This window comes from Trachurus trachurus, assembly GCF_905171665.1.
Source record: "Trachurus trachurus genome assembly, chromosome: 1".
Taxonomy (NCBI): domain Eukaryota; kingdom Metazoa; phylum Chordata; class Actinopteri; order Carangiformes; family Carangidae; genus Trachurus; species Trachurus trachurus.
Window position 1 is genome coordinate 11,613,612 of NC_139891.1, and position 23,596 is coordinate 11,637,207.

The 23,596-nt window shown below is 40.6% G+C and overlaps 1 protein-coding gene across 1 annotated transcript in view; it reads right to left on the reverse strand.

The window, feature by feature from the left end:
• Window positions 1-23,596, reverse strand: part of sgcz (sarcoglycan zeta) — a gene marked incomplete at both ends in the record, with an annotated part of 373,691 nt that overhangs the window by 165,220 nt on the left and 184,875 nt on the right. The window contains one exon of the mRNA XM_083984150.1: window positions 14,655-14,864. Within this exon, the coding sequence (XP_083840276.1) occupies window positions 14,655-14,864 (210 nt within the window). The remainder of the gene's footprint in view (window positions 1-14,654; window positions 14,865-23,596) is intronic.

Here is a 23,596-nt window from a genome sequence, read left to right on the forward strand (position 1 = left end):
TCGAGGACTTGTACAGCAAGTACAGTGCAGCAACGGTGGTGATATCAGCCATGATCGACGTGGAAAGAGAGTGGGTTCAAAACTAACAAGAAAAAGATTGTTTTTGGTGAAGCTGTGTTTTCGTGTGGATAGGGCCTTACTTGTTTCCCAAGCCCAGGTAACATCCAGGTTCTCAACCATTCAAAAACAAACAGTCTCATTGGTTGCTGTATTAAACGTCAGTTAACCCCTTACACAACACTTTTCTCCTGTTATGTGTGACCGCTGCATGCTTCATTTGCTCCAACAAATGCTCTTCCTATTTCAAAAGCAGGGGGCAAACAGGGAATATGTAATGTGTATAATGAACAGAGAATTATGCAAAAAATGTAAATATGCACTGCAAATGTGAAAGAGGATGCCCACACAGCAGGGATTATGCTGGGAGCCATTTAAGTTTCTTTAAGGCTCCATGTCTCAGGAAACATTAAGAAAAAAAACCCTCATGATACCTCTAGCTTTGTACATCTTCAAACACACACATACTGTACACACGCACAAGTGAGTGTTTACCCCGTATCCCTCAAGACACTCAAACAAATGTTTCATTTGATTGTCTAAATACATGCAGTACCCTGTCTCTGCCAGACACACATGCACGCGCGCGCACGCACGCACACACACACACCATTAAGACAAGTGTGTCTTCATTATTTATCATTGTTTATATCTTTGATAGAGTGCCAGAGGAGATAACAAGGCTAAAACTGCTGACTGATGGATATTTTGCCGTCACACATATATGGGGCAAACAGACTAACATGCTAGATGGAACACCCCCCTGCTACACACACACACACACACACACACATACATACACACACACACTTACAGATATAGATATATTACAGCTTATAGAGCTGTCCAAACAGGCAGGGCATCCACTGTTAGTGTGTGTTGGCGTGTGTGTTCCTTATTTATCATGGTTTGACATATTGCCACTGGAAATAATAGGGCTAAAGTGCTGACTGATTCAGATTTAGATGTCACATATACTCCCAGACACTACTTTGTCTAGCACACTCACAAATACCTGCAAGTCTGTGCATAAAAATACACATCCAAGTGGTTTATTGTTAAAGTTTGTGCATCTCTTAGTGAGTTTAAACTGAAAATGTTGCTGACTCTATAACAAGACATTTATGTTTTGTTTGCAGATGGACTTTAAGGGGTTATGACAGAGACTTGTATTTCCTCAGTATCCAGTATGTCGGTCATACACATTCAGTATCATGGTGGTGATGTCCAACATTTATCATAGATCGCACATCACTCGAACTGTGTAGTGTTGCCGTGATGTCTAGTAGTCAATTTTGGTTGAGAACGATCTCTCTCTGTTTTCCCATCAATACTCATATAATATCATCACATGCATTTCAGGCCTCAGAACTCATGAAGGTTTGAGCTTAAAGGCAGACTGTCAAAAACATGGGTCCAAAACTCACCCAGTATCTCCCATATGCTTTCAGTGTTTAACCACAAAAGGTCACAACCTGACATGAAACTGCTCATCATGTCTCCAGCCAGCGATGCAGGGATGATTATTACACCCACGCCATGGGTCATGTCAATGGACAACGCTACAGCACCATTCAATCTGTCAAATAAAGTATATTACATAGGCCAAATTTAACAGCAGGTAAAGGGAAATTCACTGAGCACAGTGGCTTAATGTGGAGAAAGGGACGTTAAGTGAAAATTCACTGCTCCCATGAGCACTGTAAAGCTTGTACGAATATGTAAAATGCATAGTTATAGTGTATTTGCAAAAGTAGGAGAAACATTAGTCAGACAATCTTTATCAACCAGCAAAGGTATTGTACATTTAATAGAATACAGATTGTGCGTATCGAACTACAAGAAGACTAACATCATTCAAATATCAAAACCTTTCTATTATCTTCAGTCTCCGTGTGTGTGTGAGAGAGTTTGTGTGTGTATGTGTGTACTGACCATTCAAGCGATTAACATCAGGTGTGTCAGCAGTCTGAGTCTGATGGATATGTTACATTAACCCCTCTCTAGTGTGTGTGAGAAAGTGTGCATGCGTGTATGTGTGTGTGTGTGTGTGTGTGTCAAAGGAGGACTGAGTATTTCACGCTGGACTCTCCCATTACCTGAGGTCAGCACTGTTACTGACAAAGTGAGAAAAATGTGTGCCTGTAAGTGCGTGTGTGTGTGTTTGTGTGTATGTGCGATAAAATATACAGCGCAGGTGTGAAGAGCCATAATGATGGTGGCTGGTCTAGATTAGGAGCTGAGTGCAGCAGGTTTGGGAGCTCATACAGCCTTCAGCAGCACATTTTCACCTCCCGCACACACACATACTGTATACACTTACTGTATGCACACTAATACACACAAACAAACAAAAAACCCGTCATGCCCTTTAACCTAACACATGCAGTGGCAAGGAGTTCAGTTTTAAAATATACTATTAGGGATTTTACTTACACAACAATGAGTTATGATTGGATTTATGCTGTCGGGTGAATCATTTTTCAGTACTTGTAATGTACTTATGAGCATTAAAATTACAACATCCTTTTTTTCTGGCTCTGTTGCTCATTACCCTTAATAAATCATTGACCTTACATTAAGTACATGGTGATGGAAAACACAATTTCCCGTATAATGCACAATGAATAACCCTTGATGTTACTGCTTGCTTAACATGGAGTAATGACCAAACTCAAGGTTTTTACAAAGAGTTTCATATTTTTTTATAATGATACAATAAAAAAAAATTCAATTTATGAAAGTTAGATGAACTTAATTAAAGTACAACAAGGATTTACTATCGTTAAAACACTTTGTCTCGGTGTATATACCTGTGGTTTGAAATGGTAAAACATTAGTGAGACAATGTATAGAACAACCGCTTATGGACCATGGACCCTGAAGACAGTGAAGGTGACTGTGCCTTAATGAACACTGCAACACTCTCACGGCCACACATCAAACTCTACACTGCCTGTCTTTACCAGCTCATCATCCACTCACTTCAGTCCATGTGGTAGTGGAACAGACACCTATCCAAGTCCCTAAGGACTCCTGAGGCAGAGGACGGGAGGGAGAAGCTGAGCGTGGATGATGGGACGCTCTTTTTTAAACCACACACACATTTTGCTCTTTTCTCCCTCCTTGTTCCTATCTGTCTTCCTCCATGCATCATTCACCATCCTCCCTGCTTACTGCTCTCACTCCAATCTCTGTTTCCATTTCTTTCTCTCTACTGCACAGATCTCTGAGATTAGTTTATTTGTAAAGAAATTCAAAGTAACGCTTTGAGTGTGGCAAGGCTTTTTACAAAAAATACACATATAAATAAATAGATAATTCACACCCCCTCAACATAAATCACAAGTGCAGCTGTGACAGCAAAGAGCACCCCGTCTGCTAATTGAGATCATGTACCTATTGCCCTATTTGCCTGGAGGAAATGACAAATTCAAATTGTCTGCTAAACAGCAGTGTGTAAATGTTGTACATGCAAAAAGCGGAACCTGTCTCTTCTCTCTCTTCGCTTTAATCTCCTTTGCCATTACATGTCAGAATATCTGTACATTTTGTTCTTCTGTAAAGAAATGATAAGGCAAAGAGAAATGCACTGACTTTAAATTGTCATTTTGAAGATAAATCTACCAGCAGCAGTTTGTGTGTGTTTTATATTCTGATGGTGCTTTCATTTATAATATCAAATGGAATTTAATGATGAAACAAAGGTAGTCAAGGTAGGCAAACATGCAGATTCACCCTTGACTGTGCAAAAACAACAGTATACCATATGTTTACTGAGACAATAAAAATGATGGTCCCACAGCTATGGTAATCCAAAGCAACATACTGTGGATTAACAATTACTGCCTGTATGGATCTTTTTGTGAAGGCTAACTTTAGGTATTAAGCTCACAGAGGAGCAGATGTACATGACTCACAAATGTCAACAAGGCATCATGGGGACTTGAGCTTCAAGAAAACTAAATTGTTAATCCACCTTTGGTTTGGAGTTTGGCAAAAAGAAGAAAGAACTTACTAAATAAATAAATGAAAACTCTAATGTAATATTCATAAGTATAATCCGATCCTCAGTTTTTGCCAGAGCAAACAGTAATATTTTGGCCCCTCTTCATGTTGTAGCTCAGTGCGCCTTCATAACCATGGTTGTTAGGTTTTCAACTATTACTGTGCGTTCACCATAAGCTTCCAAAGCGTCAAAAACGCTAGAAGTCAATTCATTTTCAATGATAGCCCAGCGACCTGAGCGACCAAAGCATCAACTGCCATCAGCCATGCTTCCAAGCAGCGTCATCAGACGAGAAGTTGAGTCTTGGTTAACTTTATGGTAATTAGCTATTACGTGGTTTGACGGCAACCTGTCAGAATAGAGACATCCTTCAGCTCCCTTTTTTGTTTAACATGATGAATGTTGCCTTGGAGTCACTGTTCTGAAAACACTGATCTATTATGTGGAACATTGCTGGTGTCTGTCTCTGTTGTCTCAGTTTTATGAGCTACTCATAGGATAGATTTGTTTTTGTCTGTTTTATTCTTGTTGTATTTCCCTTTTGAAACTTTATTCAGCTATAACCTCATTTGTAATTAATGTTTGTCATTTTTATTGATTTCCCCATTGTTATTTTATGGCCCTTGTAACTCTGATGTAAAAGTGCCCTAAGAATAAAGTCTCATTCCATGCCCCTACTGATTGGTATCCAATCAGGATTAAAAAAAAAAGAAAAAAGTTGCTCACTTCGCACACTGCCAGTAAAAGTTCCTGTGTGTGAGAGCACTGAAACAAATTAAAGACCACTAACACTTTTATTGTTATTCTTCTACCATTTATCACTTTGTTGTTGTGTTTATTGGTCTGACGTGGTTCAGAATCAAAAGTGCAACAAAGTTGATGCATAAAGTTAAACACAGAAATCTTTCCTCCTTGGAGTTTAGTTTTTTCTTCACATACAAATGCTGCTATTTCACAATAAGCACTTGAGTTTGACACAAGTACTTTGTTAGTGGAGGCACAATCCAATGATGTGGAAATGCTATTCTGACTGTTGTTAGATCACTGATTCATCACTTCAGCACGCAGGAGGAGCATTTTCAACAACATAAGCACATATCATAGCCAGTCATCATGCTAGCATGCAGAACAGCACACTACAAAGTGTTATGAATAGGCACTGTGTACTGAGCAGGTATAGAGGTGACAAACACACACACACACACACACACACACACACACACACACACAAACACTAGTCTCGTCCAGACCAGGAATTAGGTAGAATGATTGGTGAGTGACAAGTGAAATTGAATTTATCTGCAGTGAAAGCTCAAAGGAGCGACCGACAGACACACACACACAAAGTCAGACACACACAACCGTGAAAAGGCACAAACACACACACATCAGCATGAGCAATTGCTGAATAATTGCTGGCACACACACACACACACACACACACACACACACACACACACACACACACACACACACACACACACACACACACACACACACACACACACACACACACACACACACACACACACACACACACACACACACACACACGCGCACACACAGCTGTCTCTTCAAAAGCAAATCTCTTTTCCCCTCACACCATCACAATGAGAATTGCATCTGGCAATTCCAAACAAAACAAAAAAAACTTTGAGAAAGGCCTTCATTATGCTGCAGCCAGCCAGACGTGATTTGAATGGTGGCCATTGAAATGACAGTCCTGGAGCCATACACAAAGCAACTCCCTATAGCCAGTGAATTGAAAAATGATATAGAAGGGAAACGTAATTTTGCAAGTATGAGAGATTTTTGTTTTTTATCTTTAAGTTACACTTATATCAGCCACACAAAGAGACACTGAAGGTGTAATAGTATATAGCAAGTTTAAATATATGCAAACATCCAACGATGCACATTGATCTCTTAGATTAAAAGGTAGCACTTGCATTGATTGCAACATAAAACAAACAAAGTTACAGTCTTGTGGTGGTATGCCTGTGCCAAGTTGCCAGAAGTAGCCTATGGTCACAATCCCCTTCCCTGAGTTACAGTAGTGAAATATCAGACCACTATCTTGGCGGAAGTAGCAAATAGGGCTGTTTTCGACTAAGGATTTTCATAGTCGAATCTGATTCGTCAGATTTTGCCGTAGTCGACTGATCGTCAAACCTTTATTATTATTTTTTTTAGATAGCAGCAAATTTGCGACTTTTTCCCTTTCAAACAAAAGAGCTAAAACACCCAAAATATAAAAATGGTAAATATGGTAGGTGTGAAACAAATACCTTTATTTATTTCCCACACTTTGGATGATTTTTAGTAGCCATTGCGAGCCAGGGTATGCGTTTATGTTTGCTCGGACTGAGTGGCAAATCAAACATCCCTCAACATGGTGAAGGATAGCGGTGGACACAGAGAAACCGGGTAAAACATGTAGTTTCAAAACAAGCGGAGGTCAGAAGGACTCGACAATCCGTACACTACGTTGTGTGTTTTAATTAATCCTGTAACACACACAGTGGCCGCGGCAGTGGCAGAGCGATAGACAGGCTCAAAGTGCAAAGGGACGAGATTACAGCTGTTACTCGCATCCCGACTCCCGGCACATATGGTGCGTTCATGACAACTCGGAAGTCGAAAAAAAAAACAGTTCCTCTTCTGAAAAACTCTGACAAGTTAAACTTTAGGATGTGTTAGAGACTAATTCATCTGTCTAACCATCAGAACTATTAACACATGAAACGGTAAACACAGGCGATCGATCCAAAAAAAAAATTACCGCTCAAGTTAATTTATTTTCCGTGGTTGAAAGCAGGTTCTTGAATGTAACTCGGTCAAAGTCAGATGTATCCTCACAATGTTTTTATGCTCAGCAGCCGTGGGCACCCCCATATAGTCAGAATGGTAGGGTCTTGGTTAGATTCGACTACGAGGTTCATAGTCGAATCAGACCTCTCCGAATCGAATAGTCGAATAGTCGACTTTTGGAGGTCAGCCCTAGTAGCAAATATTCAATTCAATAAGAACTTTGACGGCTGAAGTGGAGAGAAGGGTCCCAAACAGCAGTAGAACATGGATCAGTCCTGATAACTGCCGTCTGGGGCAGGGGGTGTGCGCAGTTGATCCCGAGAGGAGCGGCCCAATTTGAATGGTTAGTTTACAAACTGCAACAAACAAAGATACAGACTCTAGCTTTAAAATTCTCACCCTTGCCTAGCCCTAATTGGTCATGCATCTTCCTATCTTTAAGAGCTCATCATACTTTACTGTCTTACTAGAACACTCTACGCCCATGAAGCAGGCTTACTTGTGGTTCCTCGAGTTTCCACAGTGCATCATGGGAAGCAGAGCCTCCAGCTATCATGCTCCTCTCCAGTGGAGTCTTCCTCCAGTTTAGGCCTGGGAGGCAGACATGTTTAAAGATAGGCTCAAAACTTTCCTGTTTGAGAAAGCTTACAGTTTGGACTGGCTCAGGTTTGCCTTGAATCCCTGTGTTGTTATGGGCCTAGACTGCCAGGGGGACTTCCCGTGATGCACCAAGCTTGTATCTCCTCCTCTCCCTCTCCATCTGCACACATTCATACCCCATTAATGCATGTTTCTAACTTGGGCCCTTCTCTCCTGTAGTTTTGTGCTTTCTCATCTCCTCTTGTTGCTTTCTGCAAGTATTTATATCTCTGGAGCTACAGTATTATTTGTCTTATAGTGAGACTATTATCACATTTGGCGATTTGGTAGACCAAGGTGCGCCGAGATGGGTGTGCCGGCGCAGCAGGGGGAGGTGTCGACGGATTCAGCTTGGTGCAGTGACAATTTTGTACCAAACGGTTGCGCCAAAGGTGCACCGAAAGGTCGCCAGCGCCAACCTAGTCTACTCTCGGCGCAAGGCGAAGCGCAGGCGGCGGCGCAGTGGTAGTTTGGCTGAGTGCGCACACGTCACCAAAATCTCACAGGCAGGTTTCCAGAATGTCAGGCACATTTAAATGCAAGAAATAATCACAACAACCACTATTTAATGTAACTATTTGAATCAGCACATACATTTATATCTATATCGATTGTCCCGTTGCATCTGGTGACAAGTCAAAGGCTGTTGGCATGTGTAATGGAAACACGACCTGACTGAATTAACACAGATGAAAGCAGGGACGGACTGGGACTAAAAAGCAGCCGCGGATGTGAGGGTGGATGACTGCATGTCGCTGCTGTGTTGACACTACGCACTGTGCCGTTGTGATGATCAGCTTTATTAATTTACTTATTAATTTATTTGTGGGCGAGCGGCAGCATCGTCACACGGCCGTTAACGAAAAACTAAAAACAAAAACTATCATCTCCATCAGCCTCGACATCAGATAGTGAGCATATATTCGGTCCCTCCCATTTCAGAAAATTCAAAAGAAAACAGAAAAAGAGAGTGCAATGCGTCCTTTATGAACAGCTGCTTCTGATTTCATTCCTGTTATGCATGGTGTGTGTTTATGTTGTGGGGTGTCTTTTTTGTTTTTTTTTACACCGGGCAACGGTTCTCAGTATGTCAGAGCAAACCTGGGTAACAATATCAGTAACCATAGAGGTCTGTTCGCGTGACCATATATTCGGACACTGTGCGCTTGGACCTCCCGGACCAGAACATCAGTTTCCTCCTACGTTTGGCCTAACACTGCTGTCTCCTTCAATGGTAAAATGAAACTTGCACTGCGCCTCGCCTGCAGCGCATTAAAAGGCAAGGAGAGGAGCTCATTTGATTGGTGAAGATTTGACTCCCTTGTGTTAAACCCACTCCACGTCTTATGTCCTCCCTCGTTGCCACTTGCGCCGGTGGGAGGGACGGAGGCGGGTTTGCGCCAGGCTGCACCAGGCTGCGCCGGGCACAAAAATTGAAAAATTGCGCCTGGACACACCCCGTTGGCATGGCGCAGGCGAGGCGTAGCGTAGGTGTGCCGCACCTGTGCCTGGTCTATGAAATTAGAGCCCTGTGGCTCTGTGAATAACATTACTAAGAGTACAGTCTAGACCTGCACTATATGAAAGCTGCCCTGACATAACTTATGTTACAATTTAGTGCCAGGTAAATAAAAATCACTTGATGTGACTCTTTGTTCTATGTTTTATTATCAGACTCCTAATTATTCTATCGCAGACTGATTATGAGCACACCACCCTGATCAGTGTACCAGTGTGGAAACAGCAGTATTTAAGCAAACACCACTATTCTAACTCTTGTGATCTTTTCTCCTCTCCTTTTTACAGCTTAATGCAGTCAAACACAGCTGTAAACATGCTTTGAAATGCTAATACAGCTGCTGTGTGACATTTTTGATGAGGCTTCCACAAAATATCAGAGTGTGTGTGTGTGTGTGTGTGTGTGTGTGTGTGTGTGTGTGTGTGTGTGTGTGTGTGTGTGTGTGTGTGTGTGTGTCTGCGCGTGTGCGCGTGTGTGCGTGCATGGAGAATATATGGTCCTTTAACAAGTGCAGCAGCCAAAGTTTGGTCATATATTCTTCTGGGAACTCAATATGTGTTTGTTGTGATGAATTTAAGCTTAAATTGCCACTTGGATGGCTTTGTCATATGGAGCATGAAATGCCACTGTTTAACTGCTATCGACTGAAAGGATAGTTAAGGTCATTTGACGTGGGGTTGTCTGAGGTAGTCATGCATAGTCAGTTACTTGCAGCAGATTCAGATCAGCACGCTTTAGTGTAGGTTTTGAGAGGCAGCAGCGAACACGGTCCACCATGGTCTCTGTATTGGACGAACAGAAAACTGATGATATTCTAAGTTTAGCTTAACTGCAGGTAACACAGTGACTATGCATTAGTACCTCACCCAACCTCTTCTCAAATAACACAAACAAACCATCCCTTTAATTTCAGAAGTTTAAGAGATAAACTGATGACCGACTCTCTCATGTTTCTCTAATGTTCTTATAACCTGCATGGGAGTCAGAAAAAAATAAGACTAAAGCAAAACTTGCTTTGAGCAGCCTACTCTGTTGTATGAAGTATCCAATCATGTTGATAAGTTTTGTGCAATGGTATGGAAATGTTTGTATTGTTTGTTAAGTGGATGTTTGTGTTTTTATTGCGTGGCAAAGCAGTTTCCCCTTGGGGATCAATAATAAAGTTTTCTAATCTAATCTAATCTAATCTAATCTAATCTAAAAACAGTTAGTTGGCCAGTGAAGATTTAAGAAAAAGATTGTAATAATGTGCTCTGGTCAAACAAATCAAAGATAAGTGGTTTGAAAACTCAATTTGTTTGGCGTAGACATCTTTTCAGAAGAGCAACCTCATACCAACTGGTTAACGTTGTGCTGTCGAGCTAATACTTAGCTGTTCTGAACAAGCTGTAAGAGGGAAACATAGGTACTTCTATAAATCCACAACTATGAGACAGCAGGTTCAGGTATGACCACTAAGCTCGAAGAGAAGAAATGAGGGATATACTGCAGGATGGCCTTTTATTGCATGGAAGAGTGGTCAAAAATTTCAGCAAGGCAATGTCAGAGACTGATCGTCATTTTTTCCACCTAAATGTGGCAATGCAGGCTTCTGAAGCCAAGTGTGAAGTTACTATTTTCATTGAATTACATGGCAATATTACAATAGTACATTTTATGTTAAATACATGATTGAAAAAGCAAATTTTCTTTTATTTTCATCCTTTTCTATAGACACTGCATAAGAAGATACAATATGGGAGTGAAAATTCATGGGATGAACTAACGAGGCTCAAAATTCTGGTTGAGTTCAGGTGTAGAATGCACTTCATGGTCTCATGAGGTTAAATGTCAGCAATGATGGATAATCATGTACATCATGGTTCTTTGGTCCTTTCCCAAACTAAATTCCTCACCAATAAACATCACACTGTCTCTATTCCCACACAAAATCTGCCAGTGTGGATTTTAACTGATTTAGGACAAACATAATATAGCAGTTCATCCTCTGAACTGGACGACATTCTATGTAAATGTGTCTAGATGAACTCTAGCACACGGCTACACATCATTCTGTACAGTATGTTGACTCATAATCCGCTGACTTCCCCTCTGCAAGGCAGTAAAACAGACACCTCTCCACGTCTCTAAGGACCCCAGGGGCAGAGGACAGGAGGAAGAAGCTGAGAGTGGATCTTCAGATGCTATCTTTAGACCCCATACTTACTCAACCATTTCTCTTTTTTCCTACATTCATCACCATAATCGCCACCTCATGTCCTTCCATTCTCTAAACCTCAATAATAAACCAGTCTCTCTCCGCCCATACTGCTATTTTTGTCTTGGTTTGTTAACCACACTCACCTCTTTTAACCACATTCACCTCTTTTATGGCACATAAAAATGACTCACATTCAAACTTCACCAAGCAGCACTACTAGAGACTGGAGTAATAGCTCGGAAACTGAACAGATGGTGTTGCAGGACAACACATAGGGCGTTAAAATTTGAACAATTTTTATTTTAAAATCAGTCAGACAGCCGACAAAACAGAATCCAAGAGAGGTCATGTGGTTATCATTGTCCTTGTGTTGAAATTGAATTAAATAACCATTGAATATGCCAATTTTCATGTATTGTTTCCTTCTTACTCTTCTTTATTAATTTCACTGCAACTAAAACAAACTGATCTGATTATATGCAACCTTTTCATGGTGGTAAATATATATTTTGGGTAAAATGTCATGCTACTTGTTGAGTTTTCAGAGAAAATGATTGTCTTGGTATCATCTGCACATTTATTGCACCTATTGACGCTTTCACGTGTCGCTGTTCTTAGCTCACCCAGGTTGGCTGGTCCTTTAACCCCACTGGACATTAAAGCACGTTTTGTTCTTCGGGCTCTGTACTTCCCCGAATTTAATTTGAAATAACAGTGTGTGGTGTGTTAAAGTGCTTGCTAAGGCTCAGGTTTAATTTGAATGGGTTTGAATCAATATCAGAGGGAGGTGTAGGAAGAGGTTTATAAAGAGACAGTGCCCAAATTGACTGCAGACAAGTCAAGAATGCTCAGAAACAGTACTACAACATCTGGAACAAAGGTCTGGAGAGTGACGACACAATAATCAAAGTAACTGGAAAGTGGGACGCCAAGCCATCACCTCAGCTGTTGTTGGTGGTGCTGTTTTGGCTTCTGTCATCTGTTGTTATGCCATCTCTAAGAATCATTGTTGTTGCCTGTCAAGAGGCTCTTGAATAGATATTTTTTTTGTTTTTGATTTTTCTCCACACCATTACGCTGCATTGCATGTTATCAAAAAGTTAATGAGTGAACAAGTGAACAACGCAGACAAATAAAATGTTTTGAACTTACTGTTATATCCTGCATGTAAACAGTACACAAAATAATTTCCATCATCTATGTGCCAAAGTCTCCAGCAATCAGTGGTGATCAGTCACCATGCAGTGGGTGTAAATGCCAGATTTTTATGTGTGAATGAAAATTGCATGGGCCTGCCTTATTGTTTCATGTATCACACTTACTCATTTATAATAAAACAGCTTCTCTGCTTAACTTCTGTACTTCTGTTCATGGACTTTTAGCATTTTCCCCCCTGCCTGCCTTTATATAAGTCCTGCTATCTCTTGATCTCTCATACTGTGTCTGTTTTTCACATACTCGTATACAGCCTATGATACTGTATATCCTCCTGCTTTTATGCTTAGTGCTGGCTGCCTTCCCTCAGGCATATTCTTTAGCTGTCTTTATTACCCCCCACCCCCTCCACTCCCTTTTCCCCACCACTCTTATTTTCTGAAGTTGCTTATTGAAACATAAGGCATGATGTGGGGAGACTTCACCAGGGGTTTGCAGGGGTCACACTGTGCCTCATTTGCACATATACTATCACAGTATGGTTTCTTGAGTCCTGGGGCACTCAGGGAGGGTGCTATACTGTAACATGTGGATGACATGCTCAGAAAAACTGAGTTGAAAAGAAACATACGGTCACACACTGGCAAATGCTGAGAAGAGATACAGTACATGAAAAAATGTTATTGCTTAAAAGTCTTACCATTTTGCATCATTTGTACGACTGTTCAGTGTTCATGGTATTTTAACAGAATTTTTTTCTGGCTAGCCAACAGTGGGTGTTTATGTTTATTTTTATGTTCTTTTAAGACAACTGAAATGTACTTCTTTGGCATTTTACAATCGAAACCATTATGTCTCAAAGTGCTTTTCAAAAAATGAGAGCAGTAAAAGTAAAGAGCCAAATACATAAATCTAAGAAAATGTTTGGATTAGATATAGTCATGGTTTCTAAAAAAGGCTTGACAGAAAAGTAAGAAACGGAAAACTTCTGTGGCCCTAAATCAGAGCTCTTCAACCATGTTGTTCAGGGGCCACATTTCCCGAAAGCCGAGGGACCAAACAGTTCCTTGAGCTTCTTTCATTGGGTTTGTACATTTGATACAAAATGACACCACATTTGCAAAATTCTTACTTTGCAGCATTGCAAAAGTAATCTAATTATTAACCATGAAGGGAAATAAATTAGCTTCCTTTAAGTCATCAGGCCAAGTGGTTGATACAATTTTCTGTGCAACACAAGCTGCAACATCAACAATAGTAAACACAGTTTTCCACATCACATCATGTCGACTACATGGCGTATAATTCAACTGCTTAATTCTGACATCTCTTACAAAGCTACATCACAGTGTGAATTATGCGACAAAGAGCCAACCAACACAAGGGATCAAGGAGAATACAAAAGTTCAACATTAACTGAACTTGCCTGTGCATTTGATGCCACACATCAGGATACCATTAGGATTTTAACGGTACAATAACTTTTACCGATACTGCTCATCAATCTCATACTTTAAGAGTTCTCTTATTGATCCTGTACTTTGACTGTTCCCATATTGATCTGGTACTTTAACAGATCGTTATTGCTGCTTATTGTTGTTAAGGGCAAAACAAACAGGAAAGAATTAACATTTGTTTATTTTTTTAATATGAAGCCTCATTCTTAGGACTCTTTGACTTCATTTTTCCTTTGCAGTAATTTACCAGCAGCCCCCCACATCACTAAACCCTCTGTTCTGAGTGATTCGAACCTGAAACAGAATTTCTGAAGACAAGTTCACATGATGCTCTATTTCACCAATTTGAATGAGACTGGAAAATATAATATGCAGAACTGTGTTTTGTTCTCGCAGCATTAAAATATTAAATTATTTGTGTTCCCTCCAGAAACTTGAATGTGCGCACAAATTCAGCATTTAGGTCAAAACTTAATGTTTCTAAATGGTTTGTCCCATTTCAGTCTAAAAGCTGCAAAATGATGTGTGAAAATGATGTAATGTTCATTTAACATTCAACATTTAATATGTGAATAAATATATTCATTAAGAGTGGGTATGGGCGGACACACACACACACACACACACACACACTCATTGCTGTTGATTTTATCATCACTCATGTTGCAGCACATTATAGCAAATCTTTTAAATCCCCTCTTACAGCTTACTCTCATAAAATCTGATGTAAAACCAAAACCATATAATATCCTGGCATTTTAATGACACACACACACACACATACACACACACAGACACGCCTCTTACCGGGGTGAAGTTCATGACTTTGAGGATCCAGATGGTCAGCGCCAGGTTGACGATCATGGTAACGAGAAGCAGGAGGATGAAGAAGTACAAGCATCTCTTCCTCCAGCCATAGATCCCCACTGCTGGGTAAACCTGGGCACCACACACTGATGTCCCCCGTTGGTGCAACGGGTTGGGCTGAGCTGCAAGGATATACTGCTCCTGGGTCATCTGAAAGACACACAAACATGGCAAATACACATGAGGATCACTTGTTTTTACGAGCTCTTAGATCTGAAAATGTATGTTGATGAACTCATCTCCTTAACGGTGTGAATCCGTTTAGAGTGAAAACCTTATCTGAAATTTATACAACATGAATTGAGAGACAGAAAAATCGTCAACTGATGTTAGTTGAGTGACTCATCCCTTTAACATATTCCTCTCCCGGTTTTTCCTTACTTTTTTTTCTTACAAGGTTTCTCATTTTGGAGTGAAAATCTCCATTCGTTCAGCTCTGCACAGAAGCTGAACGAGCATAAAAGTAAAGACTTTAAGGAGAAAGAGGAAGAAAGAAGATAGAGGTGGCATGTTTATTCCTTCCGTTTTTCCATCCATGCAGTGCAGGCAAAGATACAGACCAGAGAGAGAGAGGAGAAAATGAACTTTTGGTCATTGCGAAGGGAAGGATGGAAACACCACTAAACAGCTGAAGATAAAGAGGAGTAGCAGAACATGAGTGAATTGTGGAGAGAAAGATAGAGAGGAAGCATGAGAGATTGAAGGAGTAAGTGTGAGAGCAGGAGTGAGTGTGCGAAAGAGAGACCAAAGCATGATAAAAATAAGATAGAGGTGGAGCAGTGACGTGAAGCGATAGCACAGCATCAAATAGTAAGAGATAGAAAGAGAGGATGGAGAGAGAGACAGTAAGGGAATGAGAGAGAGGGCAGATAAGACAGCAGAGGAGGACAGAGTCCATTAGTTGTAGTGGTGCAGGAGGAGTCATTGGTGACAAGAGATATGGACACTGGCTGCAAGGCACTACTATCTCTACTATCTCTGACTCTAACTCTCTCAAAGAGTCTTTACCTCGCTCTCTCTGCCTCAAATTCTCCATCTCTCTCTCTCTCAGCATCTCTCTCTCTCTCCCCTTAATTCACTTCCTATCTCACTTCAGCACCTCTCTCTCTCTTTATCAGTCTCTCACTCTCTCTCTCTGTCTCACACACACACATTATGTCTTTACTTGCTGAGACTGCATGACCTTAACACCTCAGCGGCTGTTGATTTTTTTTCCCCCTCCCTGCAATATTTTTTCTCCATATACTCACACATGATGATAGCAACAAGCCTGGATGGAAAACAAAAATGCTGACTCGTGGCTTGCCTGCAGCATAAAAAATAAGAAAGTCAAAAATGGCCTTTCACGTTTTGTTGGGTTTTCAGTATAAGAGTCTCAGGAATAAATATCAGCCTATAATCTGTATCTCCACAGGGGTTCTGTTTTGTATACACAACAAGCAGTGGCCTACTCAGCTGTTGATAATAGGAGATTTTTTTTGTGCGCATATTGTGATAATATATACTTTCACTGCAGATGCTGAAGGACTTGAAGGACCTTTAAATCCCCCATCTGAAGCGTAAAATGACTCATATGGGAGTGAAAAGCAACCTAAACTGACAGTAAAAAGCGGTAATCTCATTTCAACAACCCCAGTATGACCAGTCCTAAAGTGCGATGGTGTGTTACAGAATCCAACAGTGGTATGTTGTCTTTACACTCCTGGAGCCATTTTTCAGTTGAATTAACTGAGTTACTCAGTGACTGAACTCTGATAAAAGAAAGGAAAAAGAAAACAAATCCATGCGGAAATGCATTCAAGATGCAATGAAGAGGTAATCAAGCAAATTATCTCCAAAGGTGCACAGAAATACATTGGGTTGTATTAACTATGAAGCATAAATTCAACGTGTAGCAAATTCATTAAAAGTTTAGCACAGCAAATTATTAAAAGTGGATAACAAGAAACAGACTGTGTTTGCTTCAGATTTGAAGGAGGCCATGAAAAGACATATTGTAATCTGCTTTTTTTTGGGCAAAAGAAGGATGAAGCTACTTGTAATGTGCATACAAAATATGCAATAAAGGTTTTGTGTAAATGTAATCCAACTAATTTATATCTAGGCACAGACTGGATATGAGACACATATTAATGCCAAGTGGAGAGAGGGCTTAATGTTTGTCAAGTGGGCTAATGGATTAATGATGTTTTGTCTCTTCAAAGTGGGGAAATTAGGGTGTCTTTCAAATGGTCTCAGCTCGTTGATCTGTTTCATTTTATGGGTGCATCTGCTCAGTCTGCAGATACAATGCACATAAATTAATAGCAGGATATTGCTATGGAATAGGGATTTGGGGTGGCCTTCTGATCATTACCTCAGTATTCAGAATCCATATCACTGAATCAATAGCTGAGTGTGTATACCTGTGTGCAGTTAGGCCAGCTGTGTGTGTGATGGGAGTTTTCTGTGGTGCCTGCAAATCCTAATCATTTTTCTTCCTGCATGAACTGTATGAAGAGGCAGAAATCTATAGATGCACACACCTACCTGGGCATATGTCTATGGAGCTGTCTGTGTTATATATACTGTGTGTATATATATATATATATATTTTTTTTTTTGCTTTATTAACATCATAATGTATTGACAGCCATAAAAGCAACAGCAACAAGAGCCACATCGCCATGGTAACCATTACAACATACAGTAGAACATAGAACTGTTATCTCAGCAGAGCCAATAGTCCTTTGCTCATTTGTTAATTTGATACCATCACATCCACATCATGACCAGACAAGAAAAAATGGCCATAGCTCTCAGAAACGGTTGCCTGTTCTTAACTCACACTTTGCTACTCTATGTGACAAAGAGACATGGATAGCAAGATAAGCATCAAAAGTTCCCTGATTGCAGGAATAAAATGCAGCATCTTTTTCCAATGTAAATCTTCTCTCAGAGCCTTGTAAATGTTATACAAGATCTTAAGGGCTGCACTTTCAACAGCAGTAATTGGTACATTTGGGCAACACACAGTACTACTAAAAATGTCAACGTGTCAATGTGAAGAGGTTGACATGGCCAAAGTCATGCAAATTTGGGTGGTAGACCGAATGTTTATGGCTACAGCAGCATAACATAAACACGCTCACAGATGGTATTCCCATGTGACACCAGACTGAGGCTCAGCTCTTTACTTTGAGGATTAGACAAAGTAAAAATAACAGAAAAGAAGGAAAGGGTAGGCAGAGATGAAGGAAAGCAGGAAGTAGAAGAAAGACAACTAAGTGAATTCAAGTGTATGATTTTGATCCGTACGTACAATATAATCTGCCTCCACACGCCCGAAAAAAGATGCAAAAACTAAACATTGTTACTTTACAAAGAGCTAATGACAGGAGATCAGATGACAGGAGATATTACTTGATGAAGTCTTTCTATGAAATTGTCTTTCATCTTTCAAGCAGCTTCATTTCACATAAAAAAAGACTTTCAAAATCCATTATGACAAATAGGAAATCACAAATTCGCCCTCACATAGCAGACTCGTAGGAGTTCTTTGTAGTAGATAACAGCTAATGGTTTGGTCCAGGCTTGAAGCCATATGATTTAGGATGTCATTGTGATGATGGCAAGTATACTGTATATCTTTCAATGTGAAAACTGATCAAATCTAAAAGCTCAGTAGGCATTTCCGTTCTTGATATAAAATTCTCTTCACATGCAGAGAGATATTTCAGAGGAATCGCTCACTGACGTACAGTGTCAACCTCCTTCATTATGTAACTAAATTAATGTTAATGTATGTGGGATGTGTGTGTCATGTCAGATTCAGCTTGGTGGACGTCGTGAATAAAAGGTGGAGAGTGGGAACAGATGCACACATGTGCAGCCTGATAATGTATGTGAAAGCTACGTGTAGATACATTGACGGATGGGTGGATATGGAAGGACTTTGACGAGACATGGGTGGATAATGAATAAAGCGATGGACGGACTGACTTGTAGAGACAAAAATCAGACAGCTTAAGATTTTGCTTCATAACTAAAATCGGTGTCAAAGTGTAATTAGTATGCACCCTCTGCAGATCGGTGCTGCTGCTATTTGTGAAGTGCTGGGGGCGATTCAATGTATCTGTCAGCCAGCATCACACAGCCTCTCCTTCCATCTGGTTATACTCAAGACCACCACTCTGATATAATTCCACTTCTGATGGCCCTGACACTATCTCTCCATTTCTCTTTATGTTGGTCTCTTCAAGGCAAGCTTCCAAGAAAAGCACTAACATAAGTAAAGCATGGGTAAGTAGGGGTGTGCAATCTGACAATCATATATTATAATGTAGACAGTCATACTTTGGCATATGATAAATCGCTTCTAACCAGACCACCGACAACTGTTGAAAACTGGCAGCTAGCCCACTAACTGCAGCTAGCGATGGATGTTCCTGTTCTGCTCTGCAGCCATAGTGGGCTTGGTGTAGCGGAACGATCTCCAGCGAAGCAGAACAAGAACAGTGTGTCACCGGCTTCACTCCAACACGGTGGCATTTACAATCTGCGACTGGTAACTCCTCCCACATTAGCTGGGGCTAGCTAGTCAGCAGTGACTGAACTTACAAAACCAAAACACTAACATAAAGCACCTCATAAATAAATAACAGTGCTGACCAGATTAATCCTACCCTGTGTAATCAGCTGAAGGTGACACAATTTGTAAACAGTTAGTTAAATAGTTCATTGCGGATGAGGGAGAAAAAAAAGTGTTCAACCGGCAGACACCTACAAAGCACAACTTCAAGGTTAGACTTCATAAAAATTAGAGCAGAAACAGAATGCAGATCATGAATACGATTGTGGATTGTGATTTTAAAAAGATGAATAATTGTCACGGTCTGTTAGTTAGTTTTTAGTCTTTGTGTCACCTCCTGTTTTATTTTGACAGTCTCTGTCTTGTCTGGTGTAATTCCCCAGGTCCTGTCAATTGTTCCACCTCTGTGATTATTGTTCCCTGCCCTAATGTCTCACAGCTGTGTATCATTGTTTTTCCTTGTATCTAAGGTGTGTTCCCCTTCCCCTCTGTGCCAGATCCTCTTCACCCCCATGTCAGTGTTCCAGCATTTTCTAATGTTGTTTGTGTGAATGTTGTCTTTCTGATGATTTTGGTATCTTTGCCTGATTTTGATAGACCACCTGTGTACTAAACGTTCTATCTAATAAAGACATCGAGTCCTCTCTTGCGTCCCGGTCTGTGCTGTGTGCCATTCAGTCTGGGTACCTAACAATGAAACAGAGGAATAGCAGCCCTGCTGTGACAGCTGGTAAAAACAACTGTTTTTGTTTTTATTAGTGAGGTAAGGAATATAGACACAAATGTTAACTACTGGAACAATTGTGTAATAATAAATGGTAAATCAATGCAACTTCAGAGCTCAGAACAGTATTCAAGCACCAAGGACAGCTCTGTAGTCTGATCCGTGCAGGACAACAAGAGCTCTCCATGGTCCTGAAACGACCTCTGGGGCAACAAAATTGTAAGAATTGGGTGGTTAATAGGGGTGCAACGGTACAGGTAGCCCACGGTACGTTTTCTGGCTACGGTTCTCGGTACGTGTTTTATGCAGAGAACATTTTCCATGTTCCATACATCCTGTCCGGGTTTATTTCTCCATAACAACCTCCTAACTATACATTATCCCTTACATATCACATTCAGTCGATGCTATTATTGATTAATGAACACAATGATATATTGTTATTATTTTAAGTAAAAATAAAAGCACCATTCCTAGTGCTACCAATGCAAAACACTAGAGTTATTATTTGCAAAATAATTATAAAGTGCTGGGGGGGCTGGGGGACGGTCTGGTGGAGCTTGTCCATCAACATCAGGCTTGTAAACTAGTGTAACGACACGTAGCTGCCCTGTAGGTGGCAGCAGTGCCCTCTTTGGATGAGAGATCAGAATTGATTATGAGGAGAAGATGCGAGATGACGACAGATATGTGAAAGAAACGTTGGCACGCATGTGCACCGTATGTTGGCACGTTATGTGTCGCGGTAGTTCGGAGAGGAAGAGTGTCGTGATCGTGAGAAAAGACAACGGAGATCATAGAAAAAGTCAACGACGATCAAGCCGGGTCAAGCGTTGAGAGTCAGCGTAGCTCTCAGTGTGTCACCACAGCCAGCTCAACTGAATCAACTGACGGGTCGGCGAACGTGACCTGGATTCGTCAGATGAGTGGTTGCCGTCTGGATCAACCAAGAGCATCAGAGACTCGTCCCCGGACGCTCCAGAAAGACATGACGGTAATAATATAATACATCCATGGTTAAGAACTAACTTGCTAGCTATCTAACTTTTACTGCTTAGAGAACGGCGGATTGCTTTGATCAAGTACTGTATGTGGCTGTGTTGGTCCCTGTGTGATAAAACACAAAGCCAGATAAACAGGAAGCACTCTGAGGTGGTTGAAGGTCACTGGTTTGGATAGTCTACCATTCCTCTTTGTTTGTGAGTGTCTGTGATTCATCCACTGGCTGAACACCTGAGTACTCACAGCGACACACACATGCACACACGCACACACAGATACTTCGATCTTTGTGAGCAAACTTGAAATAATGCATTCCATTACACATCCATGCATAATGCAAGGTATAAAATCCAAACTCTCACAAAGACAGCCTCACAAGAAAACACTCACACAAACTTGTTTCATTATTCCCGTGGGGGGTACTTCTTGACTTAATGCATTCCCTAGCCCCTTACCCAGAGCAGGAGCAAAGCCAAATTCTTACCCTGAACTCAGGAACCAGTGGGGATCTCCCAAATGTGACACCAGTCCCCATGGGTTGGTCTGTGTTCAAAGTCCCCTCCAGTGTATAAAAACAGGCACACACGCACGTGCACACACACACATGCACATACACACAACTAAGCCAAAAGCACAACAGCTGTTGCCATATAAACAACCTGCAACTGGCAGAGACAGAGGGCGAGTGGATAGCCACTTTAGGGAGAAGGACAAAAACTAAAAAAAGAATGCGGCGTGTAGGACGAGTCGATTCCTGACCTACACTACCAAGGTTTTGTCAGGGTTAGGGCAGTATGGTGGTGGTCGTTATGTCAGTGTGACCTTCAACATTACAGCTCACACTACAATGAGAGCTCTTCATAACGACTGTATTACTTCACTAGTGCCGATACACCAACTGACACATTACATACTCAAAATAATGGCAATACTTAGCATTGTAATACATTTGTGTCAATTATTTTACTGACATCAGTATTTGTAAAGGACAGGGATTTTGGACTCTAACCAACAATTAATACCTACTGTAGGTGAACATGGAAACAAATAGTGCTTTTTGTAACAATTCATACTCTTCATACTAACCATTTAAAGATCCTCCCTGTTCTTGTTCTATACAAAAAATAATTAAATCTAGAACTACAGAGGCTCAAATGAAGTGAATATCTTCCACAGTATGCTTAGTATGTTTTTGTTTTTGTAAGTGCTATCATCTATTTTGTATTCTAATACTGTAAATAATTATCAGCTTAAACAGTAATATACTGTATGTATAGTGTCCTGTCCATCAATCAATATAAGTCTGCGGTATACTAGAGATATGTTTTCCCAGTGATTCATTTGAGCATTTCTGGTACATCTCTATATGGTTTAAGTACTGTATGTTTACAAAAGTACTCGGGGAATGCTTTAATACTTAAGAAAACAACTTGACTGGAGGCAGGTTGGGAAAAGGATTCTATCCCTGGTCTCCTGCATTTTTCAAGTCGATTGCTTTGTACACCCATCAATCCACCAAGACCACCACTCTCTTTTAGCTTCACACTTTGGTTTTAAATTAAAACATGGGTTGTTTTAAGCTGTTTAAACAAACAAGCCACACTGTGGTGTTTCAGGAGAATACAGTCTCCTTCATCAACGTGTTTCCCTGTTCATCTTCTGTTAGTGTTTGCTGAAACTCTGCTTTGGTGCTGAAGGAGCTGCTTTCTACTACCGTCTCTATTTATAGAGGCTCCAGAGTGAAAAGTTGTTCTCATTTGTCTCTGTCTAGCTTTATCTCTGTCCAATGATGTCTTTTTTTTTTTCAGGACCCATGAGACTAATTAGCGGATGATGGAAATGAAAAATCAAAACAAGAGAGGCCAGATGAGAGGGAGATACAGGGAAAAGCTGGTAGACCGAAGAAAAAATAGAGATCCTGATGTTACTTTTTGATTGGCAGCTTCACACTTCCCAGCAGTCCCCAACCTGGTCAGCGGGGAAGTTTCCTCACTACGGACCAGCTGTCATCTTAAGACCATCTTGCATGCTGCTAGAAAGGACTTTTGCCTTGGTAGGTAGTTGAAGGATGAGTGCATTTTTAAACTGCATGGTTGCACAATATTGGTTTGGAAATTGCTGGTTGGAAACTGCTACCCTCTGCCACTTTGAGCCACAGCAGACCTAAGTGCATACTGGCATAGTCATGTTTATCTTTTCTATCAGAAGAAACAGTTTAACAAACAACACAGTAGTTGCACTAGAGAGCAGTGTTTTCAGCGGTAATTTTAGTTTCATTACAGGAAAATAGCAAAGCCAGAAAAAATGCTTCTCTTCAGACCAATCTACACATGTGACTTCTTGTGCTTTTGAAATAAAAATACCCACAGTCATCATCTTATTTAAAAGTGGCCTTCCATCTTAAATATTTGAGATAGTACAAGGTTGTTATTTAGTTTTTTTTTTTCTTTCTGGTTATCAAATAAAGACATCAATGCACCCAGAGCCTTTCAGTTCAAAGCCTGTATCTGTTCTGCTGTGTCTGCTGCCACCTGATGTAAGTTGTTAAGATATTTGTAATGGTAGCAGGTACAAACTGAGACTGAT